Source organism: Thunnus thynnus, chromosome 4 (genome assembly GCF_963924715.1).
Source record: "Thunnus thynnus chromosome 4, fThuThy2.1, whole genome shotgun sequence".
Classification (NCBI taxonomy): domain Eukaryota; kingdom Metazoa; phylum Chordata; class Actinopteri; order Scombriformes; family Scombridae; genus Thunnus; species Thunnus thynnus.
This window is the reverse complement of record NC_089520.1, coordinates 31,412,005-31,432,576: the sequence shown is the minus strand read 5'-3', so window position 1 is coordinate 31,432,576 and position 20,572 is coordinate 31,412,005. Positions and strand designations below refer to the sequence as shown.

The following is a 20,572-nucleotide window of genomic DNA, read 5'->3' as shown; positions in this document are numbered from 1 at the left end:
AGAAAGAGAAAAATTAACATGTAAATGAGCAAATTAAACAATGTTCAGTGTAGACCGTGGCGATGGAAGTATTCCAGACTACAAGGGGAAGATCGTGACTTGTACATTTGATTGTTTTTCAACAGGAAAGAAATAAAAAGGTGAAGAGGGCCCAGAAATCATGCCCTCCAGCTTAGTGTTAATCTAAGCAGCAGTGAAGCACTATGGTGCCAAGGACTTGACTCCCTGAGAATAGATAGCATTGCAGGCCATTCATCTTCCCAGACCCCAGTCAAACCGCACAAAAATGCTGCTTAATCATTATGGTGCGACAATTAAAACAAATGCCTGCAACCTTGCCTTCACACTTGTGCATTCTACAGCGGTCCACATGATTATCGTTGGTGTTAGGGGTGATCAACGAAGGGTATAATTCACTTGAAATGGCAGCAGATTCTCCAATGTCTCCACACGGATGCACGTTATTAGAAGAGACTCAGGTGGGAGGGAAATAAGTCATTTCAGAAAAAATGGTTTGAAGCCATAACTTCATCAAAAAAACAAAAAAAACCCAAACAAACAAACAAAAGGCTCAGATGCATCTATTTGTTATCAGTGTGGTATTACCATTAAAAAGCAATGAAAGGTTCTGTGCAGATAAACAAGCATGAAAGGAGCATTTAATACCTTATTGGAAAATGGACAATGAAGATTTGATTATAGGCCCAAGGTGATTTAGTGGTTGATTATTTCTTCAAGGAGAAGTTCTAGATTTCCCTCCGCTTTGATTTTTCAATTTTCTCAGAATGATTTCAGGTTCAGCTGGGAAAACATTGTATTGTTTCATTTGGAAAAGAAAGTAGCTTTGATGTGAAAAAAGGGGGCTTTACTAAAGCCCTTTTGTACAGTAGACAGAAGTTGTACAAAGCTTTTTCATGCACTTCTATCTTAAATTCCCCTTGTTGTGCCAATTTGGTGCCTTTGAGGCATAAGCACCTTTCTGGGAAAACACTGACAGTGGTGTTGTGTTATCATAGTGGTATTTTCTTGCTATATTACATCTCTTATATTATAATATACACTATAGAATAGAGCAATTTGCTTAGTTTGTTGCAGAAAATCTAACTATTGTCAAATATGTTCGCTGCTGTGGCCACGGGAGTTGGTGCAGTATCATCATATAATACAAGCACACAAGTAGGAGCTGATTACATGAAAAACAATGTCAGACTGTGTGGCTTACCCATCTCCCCACATACTGAAGTGTCTTACAAACGGCAGAATATTTGTGGGTCAGGCATTACAGTACTCACAAAGGGCCTCTACAGACTTTCTTTTAATAGACAAAATGTGTAGCACAATGGTTTTTCATGGCCCTTCTTCAGTTCAGTCATAAGTATGTGCACATTCTCAAGAGCCTTATTACTACACACAACATTGAAACGCCCAAGGGGGGTGGCTGCGATCTCATAGGACTACAGCAGCGATTAATTTGCAGCCAAAGTGGAACAAACAAAAAATCAACATAAATATTTTACAGCTAAGTAACACCTTAGACTTGGATGAAAAGGAAAAGCGGACAGTGGAAGAGGACATGATGCTCCAAACCTCTCTAACAGGCTCAGATAGTGGCTTCCTTTGTTTCTGAAAAAGGATTCTATCAAATATGAAAGCAGCCTTTTCACAGCTGCAATTGCTCGGAGAGAGAGAGAGAAACCTTTTAATTGGGCGACAGCATGAAAACCGAAATTTGCAAAAGATTTTCTCTGACAGTTGTTGATTTGATGCTTTATCTGTGTCTTTCTAAAACAGAAAGATAATTGAGCCTGGTGGATGTTTTGGATGTATTAGAGTGAGTAATCATGTTCCATGTTGAAAAGGATAAAGAATTTACTCAGCTGAATGAAGATATTGTGAATCGCTAAACGTACTGTGTATGTGTGTGGTAGTTAAACATAGTGGTAGTTGAAGATAATTGCCCACCCAAAGCTGCCATTATTCTTTTGTGACAATGCCTGTTGACAACTCTTGTCGCTTTAAGCCAATTAGATAACAACTTTAAAGCCGCTAACTGACGGATATTCCAATTTTGGTGAAATTTGAGCACAATCTAACACCAGATAAATTGAGACCTGTGTGGAAACAGTGATAGAAAGCAGCATGAGGGGAATTTAGGATCCTGAGATCATGTCACCACATATCCTCCTCTGTGGGAAGCAGGGAGCAACAGATTACATCAAACACATGTAAACTAGATTATTTAATAATTCTATTTACAATGATTTATGCTGGCAAGCAGGTCACAACAGCAGTTCCATTTGTTAGGCACATGCTTTATGCAATCATGTAACAACAGGCCGTGTACACAGTGGCATAATACCACACCATCTGGCTTATGAAGCTGTGAATGTTATGCGTTCCGTTCCTTTTCTTAACCCGGGTGCTTTAATTTGTTAAATAAAAAATACTACTTTGTATTACTACTTTGTAAATGCATCAACTCAGATATTTAATGTGCATTTATTTAATTTTAAAAAAATATAGGGATGTAAATAAATACGGATACATTATTTAGATATGAACAGCATCTTATTTTTTTCAGTAATATTGTTGTAATGTATAACCCCCCCCCCCCCCCCCCCCCCCCCCCAAAAAAAAAAAAAAAAACAAACCTTTATCTATTCAGGGGAGTTTCTCTGAGAGCAATGTTCTCTTTTTCAGGAACACTCTGATCACATTCACACAGTTACACATTCATACCTGGAAGCTGCCCAGTACAACCACAGTCTGATATGCCGGCCACTGAGCAGCTCCACTGGAGCGGTTGGGATTAAGGGCCTTGCTCAAGGGCACCTCAGTGGTGCGCTGCTTCTTCACTCTTCCCACTCAGATTTATCTTGCCAGTCTGGGGAACTGAACCCTCCGGTCACAACCTTGCTTCTCTAACCTTTAGGCCAACACCATCTTGACTTCCTCTCATCATATAGGCAAACACCAGTTTTTTAAGAAAAGCAAAATCATGCTTTTCTGACTTGTATTGTCCCACTGTGTTGTGTTGTATTTCCACTATTCATTGGAGTTAATATGGGGATTTGATTAAAAATGGACTAATATGCTTCATAATGGAAAAAATTGTATATATAAAAAGTTATTAAGTTATATATTCTGTATCTACTAATGTTTGCTTACAGTATATGATATATACAAATACAGATAGTTGCTTTGCATTACACCCCTAAACTAAGGATATTTACTGCAAAGGTGCATTTTGAAATAAAAAAATCTCAATACTCTTTTATTTCTCTTTATTCAGGGTTAGTGCAGACAATACTGAGCACATACCTTTGCTGGTGGCGTTTAATGTAAACAATGCAGCTCAAACAGTTACGATTTACTGCTGTGTGACATGCAATTAATGAACTTTGAACATGATTTAGCTGTTGTCTGCTCATTGCAACACATCTTTAGAGGGCGGCAGCAGCTCTGACAGGACCACACAGCGACCTTGACAGGAAACAGCTGATTAGGTCATCCTCTAAGATGCCTCAATCCCAAGTATTAAATGCACCAATCCCTCCAAATCTCACCCCTGCAATTTTGGTGAGCAAACATGATTGATTTGAACTTTTACTTGCCAGAGATGCTGCAACACAACACACCACTCTTTCAATAGACTAATGGTCCATGCGAGGTGGAAATAAAGATGGGGTAAAAACAGCTGCTCTTTGAACTCTGCAGCAGAAAAAGATGTTTGAGCTGGGTGCATGCAGAGCTTAACATGCATTCCTAGGCTACAGATATACGAGACACGTTTCCAGCAGAAGGTTTGAAGGGAAAATCCACCACAAAATAGAATTCATGTAATACATTCCTATGATCCTGATCAGCTCAGCCTTGATTTGTGAGGATGAACAAGTCTTTTCTAAAGCTAGAAACAACAGAGCCAAGACTCTTGTTGCTGCATCAAGAGACAAATCCTGGAGCGGTTTCATTCTGGATGAATGGAAGACTGAATCTGACAACACAATGACAATACCCAGTGCGATATTACAGGATGTGGACACTTTCTCTTCTTCGTAACTGTTACGACTACAATAATATAGAGCACATTTTGAGTCCATGAAAATTGAGTGTAATTCATTGTCATAGGGGCAGCTTCAGGCTTTGTCAGATTACAAATTAGCTGGTTTCTAGTTTTAGAGCAGAAGTGTCATGTAGCATGTATGGATTAAACTGAGATCCAGAGAACAATATGTGATCCTGTGTTGTATGGTTGATAGATTACATTTTAGTTTGTGAGTGAGTTTCCATCACATGATAAAGCTACAAATCCATAGTTCTGTAATTACTGTATTGCATATTCTTACTATGCTATTGAGAATTACACTGATTAAACACCCGTAAAGACTTAGAGCCCCTTTGACGCTTCATTTAGCCATTCTAATTTTCATTTCTACCTTTGCGTGAAATAGAGCTCTAAGGTGTTTTTTTTTATTTAAAAAAAAAAATTCTGTTAACATGGCATGACATGGGGCTAAATTAGCAAGAAGTATCTCAAACTTTATGGGACAAAAGACTTCACAATTTGAAATTGTTCAGGTTATTTAACAGTGTCCACATGTGTTTTCTATAGATAGGACAGCGTCAGTGTTCCAGAGATTTTTTAAGTGTTGACTGTATCAACTGCTAGAGGTTCCTGTTTTCACTGTAACCCTGTATGTGCAGACAACAATCTATTGTTTTGTTGTTGTCAACAAATCCAATGCAAAGAACAAAATAATGTTTGTGGTTCTTAGTCCCAGACCCAGTCATTCCTTCTGAAGATGTACATTTTTAGAAACTGGTTACAGATATACAGTATACTCTTAAGTACAAGTCCTGTCTCTAGTGTATTGGTTTGGTTAAACTTTCAGCTGTGGATTAATACACATCTGGTGTGCTATTTATGGCAAGGGGATGGTATATGTGGAATGGAATAAAAATAAAATATAGCATGTGTGCTCATTGTAATGAAGGAACATCATTTCAGTGTTACGGTGTGGCTGCTATTGAGGGGGATTTTTTTTAATATATACATATATGAAAATAAAACGAGCATGCTTCATCATGTTGCAGGATTTATGGGTATTGAAGTTTTGAAACAGTTACCTCTTATTGGCATTCAGAGTCGCCAATCTGAAAATAGGGATTGTTGAAAACCAGATGGAGACATTTTCCAGTGACAGGTTGTCACGAATTGAAGGATGTTTGGATTGTCAGTAGTATAAAAGCCAGCAGCATTGATGGGAAAGAACAATCTGCAGAGGAGGACAGATGAAGGACTGCAGTCACATACTCACCGGTAGATTGGAGGTGGGCTTCCCTGGGCTTCACAGCTGAACACCACCTCCCTGTTCTTCTCCAGAGTCTCCAGAGGATACACAATGCTGCCAGGCTGCTTGGTGAAGACAGGACTCTGCAGGACACTGCTCTCTGTAGGACGACAAAGGAAAGACAACACAGCAGACTTTAAACTTAGACACCGGCTTGTTGGTAAAACAGCCAATTAGTCAGCAGCAGAAGCAGGTTTATGCTGCTTTAAGTGTTTAGAAGGGCAAAACCACAGGCAGACAAAACATATCAATTTGAACCGTCTGTCACGACACCACGGCATGGGGAAGAATGATTTGATGCGAGACGTGTCTTCAACAGCTATTTAGGTGGTAATAGGATATAGAGCCTGATTTATATTGAAGAGTTGTCTGGAAAAATGCCTTCATTTGCTTTTGTCAACTTGCTTTTATTTGCTCACTTATTTATTTATTTGCCCAGTGAGGTTAGGATTATGTGTCCATGCAGAGGTTTAATCAGTTGGTATCATGTAGTTCGGGCTCTTTGTTGTGAATGACACAACAGAAGTCTCAGTTACTCCATTAAGGCAGCCATTAACACAGTGTGCTTCTTGTGCGTGGCTCTGCAAAGTATCATTGAAGCTTCCAAGAAAGAAAAAGAAAAGAAAAATAACAGACTTAACTCTCATTTCTTTGTCACACACTAAATGTTCTTATTCTTAAAGCTGAGACAACCAGAACCAGTCAGATTCACTGGTATCTGATATCAGTAAGTTCTCTTTATTAATGGGAATTTGCCTAAACTGCTGGATTTCACTTGGCCATTCCAAAATCTGAAAAGAGACAAAAGAAAAGTTGTTTTAAAAAGCATATTTCCCTTTGGAAGTCTAGACACATCACTGCTTAGAACTGTCAAATAGTAGCTTTGACAGTTTTTTGGATGATTAAATGTTCTTTGAGCTATAAAAGCTAACATCTGCATGCTAACATGCTCATGACGACAATGCTAACATGTTGATGTTAAGAAGGTATAATGTTTACCATCTTAGTTTAACGTGTTAAAATGCTAAAATTTTCTGATTAACTAGACAAAAAGTACAGCTGTGGCTGATGGGAATTAGTTTTATTGCAGCCTATTTTCATCATGAACCAAAGTGTTGGACAAAATTCTATTTTGGCCTGATGATGGTGTCAAATGAAAAGTGAAAGGTTAACCAAAGTGATTAGAATTCATCCTGATGGGGAACATGAATGTCTGTACAAAGGATGTGCAGAGAGCCCAGTATTTGTATTTGTATATATTTGTTGAGGCAGCGAATACATATTTGTATTTGTATTCGAATAAAAGTGGAAATAGGTGCAAAAATCCAGTTTTTGGTTTTATTACACTTTTAATTTTAGGATATTAAAGTCTTTAAATGTTTATGAATAAACTATCTTATGGAGGAGGTCCCCATGCCGGGTCTTGAACCCAAGTCTATCAGCTGACTGTGCTGACAATTGAGCTAAAATCAATTACATCACCAATATGCAGACAGACCTCTACCTATTTATACACTCATAACACAGAGAAAGCAGACTGTGTAATGTGTAGGGAAGAACTTCAAAGGTGATTCTTACTTTCATTTATTGCCTATTTTTTACAACCTAACTTTGTGTCAGTAGCTCAGCTTTATCTGGGGAACACCCCCACCTCCAGGAGTGATGTCCAAATAAGGAAATGTGCGTCATGTAGCAGGTGGATGTGACTCCCCTTGTCGAGACCTGCTGATAGATGTAACAGTGGAGCAGAGGACAGAGATTGAGATAGTGATGTAACCGACCTGCACACTGGTATTTGACATGGATTTTTTTTTATTCACGAAAAACAAATAATTTTTAAAATATTTTTGCAAAATAAATGTTCGTAAAAAAAACACTATTTGCGCTTTGCCAAATAACGTATTTGTATTCGGGCACACCCCTGGTCTGTACAAAGGAGGCTGCAGGGGTGTTTAAGCATCAACTACAGAATAACCTAATTTTGACATTAAATTTAAATATTAGAAGTATATATTTGTCCTACTTCATAATTATCTTACGGCCTGCAACGGGATAATAGGTTAAGAAACATTCTCCCAGATCAGTGAAATCAAAAGCAACCAATATTAAGCAGATTCATCTTGTGGCAATAGAATGAGCTTATAAAAAGAGTGTTGGAAAATGAAAGACGTGAGACACATTGTAAGTGTGAAATGTATGCAATTACAGAGAAATTAGTAAATCAGGCATGATAAGGTACAGATTAGTTCTCAACCTACAGTAGAAGATGGGAACTGATTGCTCTGAATATTAGAGCTTGGGTAATGACCTCTAGAGTATTCACAAAAAGCCAGACGGTGACATTAATATATTATCAGGAAGTCTTTTTTTTTTTTTTGTGGCGCTTCCAACTTCTTTATTAAGTTTCCATGCTTGTCCAAGTGGTGCAGAATAGCATTGTAAAGCCTTTCTTGACCACAAATGTACCTGGTACATGACCGGAGCTGTGAGAAGTGGAGGAAGACTTATTCAACAGCTGGTAACATAACACTTAAACTGGTTACGATAGGCACAGAACAGTTAATATCCTGAAACACTGCTGGTGCACTATGTCAAAGATAGCACTGTATGCCCAGACAGCACAGGCTGGAGAGGTGTTTTGGGAGGCCTGTGAGATAGGACTCACACTGCAGCTTTAGTGAGTGTTTCTCAGGAAAATAATTCTGTAATTTCCATTTGAGCCAATACCAAATACCCATACGTTTAGTTGCAGAGCCACTAACTAATTTCCATCAGTGATGTTATCCTGCTATAATACTGTAATTATGACACATACACTGAAAAACACTGCATTTTGGCACTTTGGCCCAGAGCACAATATCTCTACAACTAATATCCTGGTGAATTAAGATGAATTTTGTTTTCTCCAGGTAATAATTCCTAATGATGTTGTTCACCTTGTGACCCTTCATATAGCACCACCATCAGGTCATAAATTTCTATTGACAAACCCATTGGTTCTTGACAAAATTTCTTCACATCTAATGATAATATTCCTATGAAATGTGCAGTTGATTTTTAAGTTCCCCTGGGAGGAAAAACCTTTTATCACCTCCATCAGGCCAAAACTTCCATTTTTTCACAACCACATGGAGCAATAATGTAGGATCATTCTGCAAAACCTAAGATTACGTTCAAAATACAAACTTTTTGATTATCCACTGGCAGTTTAAAAAAAAGTCCAGCAACATCTGTAAATGGCAACAACATTTTTGTAATGAGGGAAATGCACATATTCGCTGTCTTCAGAGAGTTAGAGGAGTGGATCGATATCTGGATACCAATACGTATTTTGGGCAATTATAGCCAGATACCAACTTGCTTGGACCTGGATATTTTATGGCATTTTTTTTGTCATAATTCTTCTGCTTCTTTTTGAATATTATTCTCTTCCATGAGCACTGGTGGTATGGGGGACATCAGCAGCACTCCTGTTACTTCTCTCTTGACATGTTTTGCTTATTGCTACTTCACTCAAAGGCTGTTTTCTAGGGCTGTAGTCTCCCAGTCAATTGGTTGATTGGTTGGTCGATATGCTCTTTTCCCACCAAATTCTCATTGGTCGGACAATTGCTGGTGTACCACCTGGGCCAACCCCAGGCGCCGCGTCTAGGGCTTCCAACTCCTGAAAGTTTAGCGAGAAGATAGTGCAGTAGTGTTTGTTGGGGTAGATAATTCTGGTTCACACTCCAACATGGTAGTTGGCAGTAAAGCACCTTAACGCTTGTTGCCACCCGCTGACGATGTAGCCTAGTTAGCATACATTAGCTCGGAAGGCTAACTTGGCTTGTTTACTATATTGAAGTGAAGACCGTTTTTTTCCCCCATCGAACAATTGATTTGTTGAAGGGTAGGCACAATGATTTCAGTCGACTAAGATTTTCTTTGATTGACTACCGCCCTACTGTTTTCACATTCATCTACTGAGTCTTTCTGTGTTAACCTTAAATCGGTACCAGTCAAATGTACCGATCATTGGCTGAAAACTAGTTGTGATATCGTCCCATTCACTTGAGAGAGAAAGCGTGTCCAAACTTTTGACTGGTACTGTGTGAGCATGATTTGTGATATCACAACTAGTTTTCAGCCAATGATGGTCTAGTATGGAACTTCAACAAGTATGATGTGGAAACTTGCAGCCTCCAGTGCACATACACGGGCATTTTATTTCCAGCAGGAAAAAAAATATTTGCATATTCATAATTCTGGATTTTTCAGTGAGGGACATGGAACAGATATAATTTTAAGGATTTTAACAGGGAAAAACCCTATTAGACACAAATTATTTCAAGCAGAGTATTTTTATATTTCTTAAAACCTGTGTAGAGAGGATCTTTAAAATAAGCTGTCACAAAATTTTTACTGATGTCCAGCAAGTCGTATAGATGCTTCCTCCACAATAGATATTGAAGAAACTTTTAAGTAACATGAAACACCAGCATTGTATTGAGAAAGAGGTGACAGAGCTATACATAGCTGTATAGGCACAGGGTAATGCATAATTCAAAGAACTGCGCAATAGGCAATCTAATTCAAGGCAATGTCTCCCTGCACACCTCACATTTTTACATCACCAGAGTATGCTTCCAATCCCCCAGAAGCATTCAAATTTCATGCTAAGTTTAGTAGGGGTAAGCTATTCTTTTTTAATGTAAAACTGGGCTCAGTTTAAATGCATCACCTCTGACAAACATGCAATCTGCGTAAGCTGGAGAGTGATGTTATGAGAGAAGTTTCTCATAAAAAAACCAAGTAAAAAACCTCTGTATATGTAGATTAAGCCATTGTTGCTATCAGACTCTGATAATAGGAGATATCATTACATATAGTATTGCTGGCAGAAAGATTGGCCACATAATGCATTTTGTAATTTTAAAGATTTTTTTTAAATTTATTTTTAAAATTGTAACTATGACTACAATGCTCTGTGTGGCATGAGCAGTGTGCTGCTTAGTTTGCAGACAAATGCCATCCAGCCATTAACCAACATCCCTCCAAGAGAGGATTTAAACAACAATACAGCAACATGCTTGCTCATCTTTTGGCTTATAATTATTTCTGGCATGTGTTAGTTGTTCTCTCATCATCCAGTAGTAATTACTCAGGTCTTTCAAGGACACGACAAGTCTTATCTGGCAAACAACTTTTCAATATTTTGGATACAAACAGCCTACTATGCTTGCTGTAACCTCATAAATTCTTGGGCAAAAATGAATTGACTGTCTGTTCACTGCAAACAGCCAACACTGCACCATTTATAGCAAAAGATAATACTGACTGTCCCACAATAGCTGGCACGGTCACATTTGATAGCCATTTTTTGACTGTAATTGTAGTGTGAGTCAAGGGCTTTCCAACAGCAATGCACTTAACGGACTTTTTTGTGTATTCACTATCAGCTAGAATTACAAGAATATTTTAACCTTATACAAATAGGTAGCAAATGGCAGAAAATGTGGCATATTTCAAGTGTTTCTCTGTATTATCTAAACTCACTCACTAAAAACACGGAAGAGGTAGAATCAGAGACTGAGGTGCAAAAAAGGCAGAGCATACAGCTGTGGAAACAAAGGTTACAGTGGCTCCATTAGCTCACATCTGTCACAATCAACAACGATGCTTTGTGTCAGTTGATAAAATGACAGAAATTTTACATCAGTCAATTTTATATTCAGTGAAGATAAATATCTTTATTACTCATAAATCATCAGAGCTATTTCCACTAGGACTGCAAGGAAAATATCTGTAAAATCATCTGCGTAAATATGGCCAGCCTGTTTATTGTGGTTATATGTCACATCAAATATATTGTGTGCTAAATAAACATTAGCAAAGGCAGTATATATCTTTTTACACATGCAGTTTTTCGATTTTGAGGCTTATTTATCTTAATCCAGTCTTTACATAGGCATTATGCCCACTTCTGCTCATGTGGTGACATGTAATTCTTCATGGTATAACAGCAGTGGAGTGCTGACCGCATACTTATGTGAACTCACTATCTATCTGTTTTTTACAAAAAATATCTGTATTCATATCTGCATTTCGATTTATGACTGAAATCGATGCTGCTTATGCTGTTTCACCTACTTCAATTTCTATGGATATTTATACTCATATGTACTGCATATGGATAAGTTTAGCCGCTCACAAAATATAGAATATAACATACCTAAATTGACAGAAAAATAAACCATCTGTCTCATATCTTTTTTCAATCTTTCTTTCATCTTTTTCAGAACTCCATCTTCAAAACAATTAATTTAATAATAATTAATTAGGTTGTGTCCACAATGGGAGGGGGTCAAGATGAAAATTAAGTTGGTTTGGCATGTCTATGAAAAAAATGAGAAACCTCTCTTGGCAGTTATTGAGCGTGCACTTTTGAAACGGTCCCTAACTTCAGCTTGTCATCTTCAATATCTGATGTAAAAAGTAAAACCTCTGCAACATCAGTCAAGATTTATCCTGCACTGCCCAACAAATCTGGTAAAAACTGACGAAAAGTGATTATGGATGAATCTCGCTACAATCTCTGTGGTTTTGACAAATCTGCATCATTGAAAGTCATGCTACAAGTCCTGTTTGAATTGAATAGCCAACAATCACTTGGATTACTTACTGTACTTGTACTGAATTTTTATATGATTTCTAAACAGATTTATGGGATGTCCTACCACCACTGTAACGTAACTTCAGTTGATTCTAGTAGTGTGTATTTCAATTTAACTGAGTTATGACTCTGAGAAGAAGTGGTGTGATGTTTGAGGCAAACTGTGTCAATTGGCTAACCTGGAAAATAAATAAAAAACAAAAATGCAAAAGTGAAGGTGCTGTCCATTTCTGTCCAGACTGCATTATCTGTACCGAATTATGTATAATGTATGTATGGTTTATATCCCCAATATATACTGTAGAATGTATGAAGCTGACCCCAACTTTGTTTCAGTTGCCTGAACAGACACTGCTGGGACCTTTCTTCATATTCAGTTCAGATGAGGCTGTTTAGCATGTCCTCATGTACTGGAGCCGAGCTGAACAAAAGGAAGTAGGTCACCATTAAAATCCTAACCCTATGTTTCTCTAACACTCAGGTACCTTTACCAGGCCTCCCAGTAGGCCTCACACACCTGCGATAGGCTGTTTCTCTTGTGACGGTTACATCCCAACTCATCTGCATTCAACTCTGTGGGAGAAACATGTCGGCCCACAGCACCAGGTTACTGCCACAGGGAATATCCCCAGCACTCTGGAAATTGGCTGTTTCCTACATTATCCTTACATTCAAAGATTTCTAAACCTTGAACAGGATGAAAAATATGTACATGACATTAGAGAAAGCTTTGATCTTTACAGTCCTCACTTTTCTCTGTGACAGTCTGAGTATTCTTTCTCTCATTTGAATGTATTACAGTCGACTTCCGTATTTATTTTGGTGCTCTAAATATTTACGGGTGCTATTCATCTTACAAGATCATAGGCCTTTTTATACTGTATCTTTTACACTCTGTACCCTTTTACTGACATATTTGCTTTCATTAAAATTTAAATATGAGATCAAGTCTCTTGCTGGGCCGATGCTTATGAAATAATGGTTTCCTAACGGTTTGTTCACTAACACAATATTTGATAACTGGGTCATTTGGGTTAAGTTTGAGAAAAAGTTTGAGAAAGTGAGCTGTGTGTGCAGACGTGTGTGTCTGCAGCAGACTTGCAGCAAATACCAGGCTGAAGTCATTGTGTTTTTGACTGTATGTCAGTGATCATTATTGGGTGAAGTGACAGGGTCATCACTGCACTTCTATGATCATAAACAGCCAATTTCTACAGTGAACAATTTAACAAAGTCAATTTAACGAAAAATTATTTTGACTGATTAGGTCAAAATGATTAGGTCGAACCTGGTTCAGCTCAATTGTGCATTCTGCACCTGACACTGATTGCCTGTTTCATTTTAGAAATGACACAGCCCTTACAACAGTAGAAATGGAATTATATAATTAGGATTTGACACACGTGCTTCAACATTTATCAACTGGGAACACATTATAGACAGAAATTGTATGAACTGCAGGGAAATGAATACTAAAGAGTTATAGGAAATACATGATCAGCAAAGTTAATATACTGGATGATTCTTGCCACGCCCTTCAACATATTTGCAAAGACATTCCAGAAGAACAGACTCATGGCAAGTGTTGTCCTGGTTAAATGTATCTTCTGTCATTGATCCTGTCCAGAAGAATCTGTGGCAGAAATATTGCCCTGCGCTCATAGGGCCCCACTCCATCGCTCGCTGCTGGAGCCTTGTGTGTACTGGGTCTTTGAAATTAATCCACTGAGGGCTGGCCGGTTTTAATGTCATCCAACAATGCCACAATCAAACAGCTATTCAGATGGTATCAGCACTCGTCTTCTAAGAGCTGGAAGGGAGATATTTTTGGACAGACTATGCTCTCTCGCTTAAGCTAGCTATAAAGAAGAAGATTAATGGCCTGAAAAACGGTTCTGATTTGGCCGTCCTGAACTGTTTTTATACTCTGAGTCTGACCTGTTTGGAGCCACAATAGAACACCCGCAGAGATGAAGTTCATTATTGTATGTGAAATGTGAAGTAGCTGGCTGGATGTGTTTTCATTGTTTGCTATGGTTCGTTTCGCAAGAATGGAACAGAACAAGTGGCCAGTAAGTTGAATAGGAACAGCATTTGGTTTGGCTGCTGTGTATGAAGTGGTTTGACCTAGAAGAAAAACTATGATTTTATTTGCACAATTTTATTAGCACCTTTCTTATTTTCTGAATGATGTATTTAGCATTACAGTAAAAAAGATGAAAAAGTATATTTAGTCAGAGGAAACTCCTGACTCGCACTTTCCTGTATAATCCCTGTAAGTACTGTTTGTGCTTTGGAACATACAACACTGCGAAATGACTGCTTCTAAACAGACTTTGTTTGTTTTGCCCACCACCAGTGCTCTTCTGCCAACACTATTAGGCATGCTGTAAATTTATTGTGCATGGTTAGTGAACAGCATGGCACTCTAATGTGGCCATTTTAAAGCCTTACTCCACAGTCTGCAGTGCAAACACTGAGCCAATCAACATTATAGGTAAACACTCTGCACCGACGTACCGTACATGAAGAGGTTTAGAAATAGTAATAATAGAAATAAATCACAATTTCTTATTCCATTGGCCTTGACTCAAGTTACATTTGAACAGCATAAATGGCTGATGTTTTTTCCACTCAGACAGACATGCAGTCACAGTCCTCATTAGGGTGACTGAATTCTCCAGAGAAGTGACAAATGGATATACAAGTCTTAGCATGTATGATGTAACACCTGCATAGCATCCAGGCAGCAACACCTGACAAGACAACAAAGAAGAGACCTCACCTCCACAACAAGTCCCTCAAATTAAAAGATGAAAAATTATTGTTTGTAACTGCAGAATAACACATTTCCTGATCTGACACCTTATCGTTAGTCTGTGCCTTCATAACGGCACAATACCAAAAAGTTTGGTATCGTGCAGAGAGTGCATGCGCTCCCTCGAGCAACTGTAAGAGGCATAGCTCTGTGCGTTCATTGATTTTTACGTCAGGTCTTGCAACCAAAGTTCAACTAAATTCAACTTTGACCCCTCTGACCTCCATAGTGCGTGTTCAGTGGGATTCAGCGTTGGCTGGAAAGGATGAGGATACCAATTATGAAAATTAATATTGTGATCATCTGTATTCCTTTATGTTCCATAGCATCGCTTTGTGCTGCTCTTCAGTTTGTGCACTACCTCTAGCAAACTATTTGCTCTTGCATGTTTGGTATGAAACCACTTTAACCCAGCTGGTTAAATGTTTGGTTGGGCGTAGGCACAGAAAGGACTTGGTTAGGCTTAGGAAAAGATAGAAAATGAAAGAAGAGGAACCTTTGTGATTATGGTTAAAATAATAACTACTTGGTTATGGTTAGGGAAAGGGTGTGGTCATGGTTAGAAATAGAAACAAGAAAAAAAAAACAATACCAACATTGACTGTTGGTAGGTAACGTTTTGTTGACTCATCCAACTACTTTAACCTTCCTCTGTGGACTTTGTCACGTAATAACATCATCACACTATTTCCACCTTTGCTTCTGACCAACCCAAAACACCTACAACTGCCAGAGGTCACTTCAACATCAACAAATGTCATTCTTTTGGATTTACTGATGCTGTCGTATTTCTTGAGAGAACAGTCTCCACGTCTCCTGCCGAATTATACATTTCTAGCAGGCATTGATGATGTTCATAGAATACAGAGTGTGTCTCCTTATCTGTGGTGGGATCAATATTGATACTGAAACATTGTAATTCCAGTTTTATGGTTGCAGACAGAGCTCCTTAATGATTCACTTTTCCTATAGAGTCCCATTAGAGGTCAAAGCCTACACGAAACAGAAGTATGTCTTCAATCTAATAGCAGCTTGTGGTCTATCTGATAATCAGATAATCAGGCAAACTTTCATTTGGCATGCATTATGCACCTTAATAGTCACACAAACGCACTGATTTCACAGATAAGGCCTCGACCGCAGCGGGATCCTGAGATTTAATAAACACTGACATGATTGTAATGAAAGAACATTTTAATTAAAGTTCACATCTTTAGCATTATGATTAACATGGAGCCTTGGTGAAGCAGGTACATGTGCCCTTTGGGATTCAGGCAGTAAACCCCTGCAGCTCAGCCTCTCCTCTCCTACCCTGTCTGTGCCAGGAACCGTCTCATCAGTGTTCTTTTCCAGCCACTCAATTAGCATCGCCGTCTCATTAAAACACCCTACAAGCTGTCGGAAAACTGAAAGAATGGTGTGGGATGTACAGTCTCGGTTGTTCTGCACCCTTGGAGTGACAGTCACATAAATCATTCATTTCTTTGGGTTGCATGAGTGAGAGAGGCAGCATCACAAAATTAGCTTTGAAATGGCAACCCCATCCACACAAGCATGTGGCAAACACTTCTTGTGCTTACAGACAACAGTAAGGTGATCTCGACTGATGTTACTCCAAAAAGGCATGAATAAAACATATACTTATATATATAAAACATGCACATCAAAAGGCAAGAGTTGACAAAGCAAAACAAAGCCAAACAAAGATGTTGGGCAGGGGAGAGAGGGGAGGAGTACACTTTCTCTTGAACCTGCTCTGAATCCTTAACATCGCCAATTAGCAAGGGCTTGGCTCGGAGGCCATCTGGGGATGCCCCCCCCTGCCCTTCATCTTGACATAATTGCTCCTCCTGAGGAAGAACAGGTGAGTGCAACCTAGAGACGTCGGCTTCAGGTTAGCCAGACATGCTCTTCAATTTTATGGGCTACAGCTGAGCTCTCGCTAATACTGTCATCAAACAGATCTCAACCTTAATGAAAGCTTTAATAGGCTAGAGAACAGTTTTTAAAATGATGAAAACCTGTCAAATAGTTTAAACTGTGGAACTTTGAGGTCATGTGACAAAGTTCAAATTTGCTAAAAAGGTACCCAATTTTCATGGAGATACGGCCGCCTCCTTAAACAGTGCAGTGGATTAGATGATCAAACCCACCTCGCAGAATAATCCACTCCTAATCAGCACATAATGAAGTGGGGACAGCTGGGCCAGTTTGGAGGTGTGTGCGGATGCAGACCTGGGGGCAAAGGGCCACAGAGTCTGCCTAGCAGCATGGCTCAGCTGGCTTGGCACGGGCTGGCTCACCGCAGGCTGCTCACCCCATGGAATGACAGAGGTCAATGTTCATCCTGTCACTGTAAAATGGCCTGAAGAGATCAGGGCAGCACTACTAGAAGAGACCTTGACATATAAAGCCATCTGACATGCACGTCAACCTAAGAAATGCCCTTCATGGGCAGTGGGCATGATTACGGAGACACATTACGAGTGCACCATTTTAGATGGCAGTTATTGCAACATCCAGGAACACTGCTGCTATGACAGATGCTGCACGTCCTTTAGTCAGTCAACAATATTAAACTACACAACCAATACAAGAGAATACATTGTGTACATTCAGGTTTAGCACTAGAAGATTAGATTATGAAACATACATTTATATGTTGAATATCAATCATTTCACATTCAGCTTGCTTAAAGGACTTTATAGTATTATACATGTATTATATTTTTAAATTTACTGCTACCATCCTGGCAGCCATTAGTTTCATTTAAGTACATTTTAAAAATAACTGTATTCTGTACATGTAATGTAATTGTCAGTTGATTGATGCAGCTGTAAGCTGAATGATTTGGGAAGTTTTTGTGATTGTCTATTGTTGTTGTGTGGTAATACTGCAATAGATAAAATAAAAGCAGACAAAATATTCACTGTGATGGATTACAATTCTTAAGCTGTTTTAAAGGTTTTACATTTTTACATTGTAGCCTGCAGAAATATAAGGAAGGTAGTGACTATGGAGAAAGTATATAAAATACTCAAAAAAAAAAAAAAAAAAAAAAAAAAAAAAATCAAAAACACTGTGATATGCTTTAGTTTGACTCCAAAGTATCTAGGATTTGTACAAAATGTATTTTAAATCAGATTGTCCTTGAAATGACTGTATGGCTGATACCTTCTAAAGCTTGCCAACAATGAGCTAATCAGTCTGCTTGACTTTGTCAGTTTAGCATAAAACATATGTGCGTTCTCAAGTGATGAATCTTATTTTCCCCACCTGGTTAAAGAGTTCAAAATCTTATTTGTTTTATGCCCGTGTGTATCATATAATTTTGTTAACAATCTCAAATCAACTGTTGTTGAAAAATATGTCACAGTGTGGCCTATTTGAAGCTAACTTTTGGCTAGGTGATCGCTAATGGCTACTACCTACACTAGCTAAACAGCGTCAACACAGGATTAGCTTTAAAAATTCCTCCAAAAAAGTGTTTAATCAGTGTTAGATGAAGCAAGTAAAAGGTGTTTTATTGTGGAGTGACAGCATAAAATCTGTGGCCAATTTATAATATAGACCTGCATGTGCAATCCAATGCAACAACTTTGCCATAAATTCGACACAGACACTAACACTGCTAATTTAATTATGTTCATTATTAAGGACTTAGTGGTGGTATTGTACTGGACTGCATCAAATTGAAATTTAGTCCATATATACATACAGTTTATTGAAAGTCTACCCCCCTCATATACGTAAATGTGGAGGACAAAACATTAGAAACATCTCTGGAACGAAAAAGTGAAGATTATGAAGGTAGATTTTATGGCAGAGCTATTGTACCAGATTGTATTAACCGTACAGGTGTACCTACAATAAAGTGGCCATTGGGTATATTGTATATTCTGTATTACCAATTATTACCCTGCCATGCTGTAAACTATAGCTACCCTGCCAGTGTGATAGCTACACTTGCTTTAACCAACCAACCAACTTTCTGCAGCAGCACAAGTCTGGGCCAGCACTAGCAGCAAGAACACAGTAACTCTTTCATCAAGAGGGGATTATAATGCTCGATCACTGGCTGAGGAAACAAGGCACAATGCCACATGGCTAATTGGCCAGTGAAGCTGATTCACTTTTGGCCGACATGGAAGAAGCAGGAGTCCTCCCCTCTTATGTCTGCACATGTATCAAAAAGCTTTGAGGAAAAGACTCCCATTCATTTAATTTCATGGAATTGTATGCCATGTCTAATTGAATTTTACATATTAATTCTTTCTGCACATTCATTTATCTGGAATTTGGTTATTCAGCACACGCAAATTCCAGTTACTGCAACTGAAATACTTGCCCTGCTCGTTAAGACCTTTTTAACAGGTGCAACTAAAAACATTAATGATGGCTCTGTTCCAGTGAAGGGTCCTAGTAAGCCATGCTAGTATGCCATTATTAATGTTATTAGTTACATCTGTGCCAATCCTGCTTTGACATGTCAGAATGTCCACCATGAAACAAGGATTAGTCTTCTCTTTCCTTACTTCAGTCTGGGCCGGCCATTAATTGGAGAAGAAGAATTTCACAAAAAATGTAAATTCAACTCAGATTACATTACTGCTGAATAAAACAATCATTGCCAATACAAACACAAATAACAGCAAACTGTCGGAGGAGGTACTCTTTGATATGCTAAAGAGTACCATCTGTTTCCATCAATAACTTAATGTACTGGCTAGATAGTACCATCTGACATCATTACATTCAAAGAATGTTTTTGAAGTACAGGTAATGATCCTGCTCTCGCTCATATCCCTTCACCAACACAAACAGGAAACATCTGCCTGTTGCTGAACCCTTACTTCCACATGTTTGATATCACATCAGATAGTTATCGTCTTTGCGGGAGCACAACAGACAGTGGGTATCATGGCGCTGTGCTGGTCGTTCACAAACAATTCATCCCTGGAGTTTATCTTATCAAATGTACAGCAGCTTCATAATTTACTTTCAGGGCAAATGGAGCAGCATTTTCAATGCATGCTTGAGCAAAAATTGCCACAACACCTCCATCTCTTTAATGAAATGTCATAATTAGACCTACAAGTCATCTATCTGTCTGTCCCAATAACTTCCTATATAAATTCTGTCCATTAGCACCAATAGAAATCTGCTGGAGCAACTTATTGCTAATGTAATGAGTTTACCTAGTGTACAGTGTACAGTAATCCTGATCTGAGAGTCTTTCACCTTTTTACAATGGTATTACAAAATGTAAATTATTCATTTGATATTGCAAGTGCAGTTGCTTTGATTCCTGAGTGCATTATTTTTATTATTTGAATATGTTGCTTATGTTATGCTATTTGTAGGAGGACAGTCTGTTTTCTTTTCTTTAATTCCATTGGACAAAACCTTTTCTTTCATTTCTACAGAGGAGGTGAGTTTTGTTGTTTGTTTTTTTTTTCAGATTTTCGGACTGGCCTTTTCTCCTCTCCCAGTGGGGGCAAGAAGTGACACTGAACAGACCAAACACTGTCTCTCAAAACTCTGTGACAGACAGATGGCTAACAAAATAACTACAATTATCCACTGGATGTTAAAACATTTAAATGACCCTTAGGTCATATGAACTGAAGAAACAAGTTAAGAGAACTCCACATTACCATGGACAGAGACTCACTGTGGGTTTGCTTATCTCCATACACTGTAACGAATCTGAGATTACTTTCCTGAATGTAACCATGGTATATTCCCAG

The 20,572-nt window shown here is 38.4% G+C and overlaps 1 protein-coding gene across 2 annotated transcripts in view; it reads right to left on the bottom strand.

The window, feature by feature from the left end:
* cntn4 (contactin 4) overlaps nucleotides 1-20,572 on the bottom strand; it is a 157,926-nt gene that overhangs the window by 99,038 nt on the left and 38,316 nt on the right. For both annotated transcript variants that reach the window (XM_067588319.1, XM_067588318.1), the window contains exon 3: nucleotides 5,319-5,451. In XM_067588319.1, coding sequence (XP_067444420.1) covers nucleotides 5,319-5,451 — 133 coding nt within the window. The remainder of the gene's footprint in view (nucleotides 1-5,318; nucleotides 5,452-20,572) is intronic.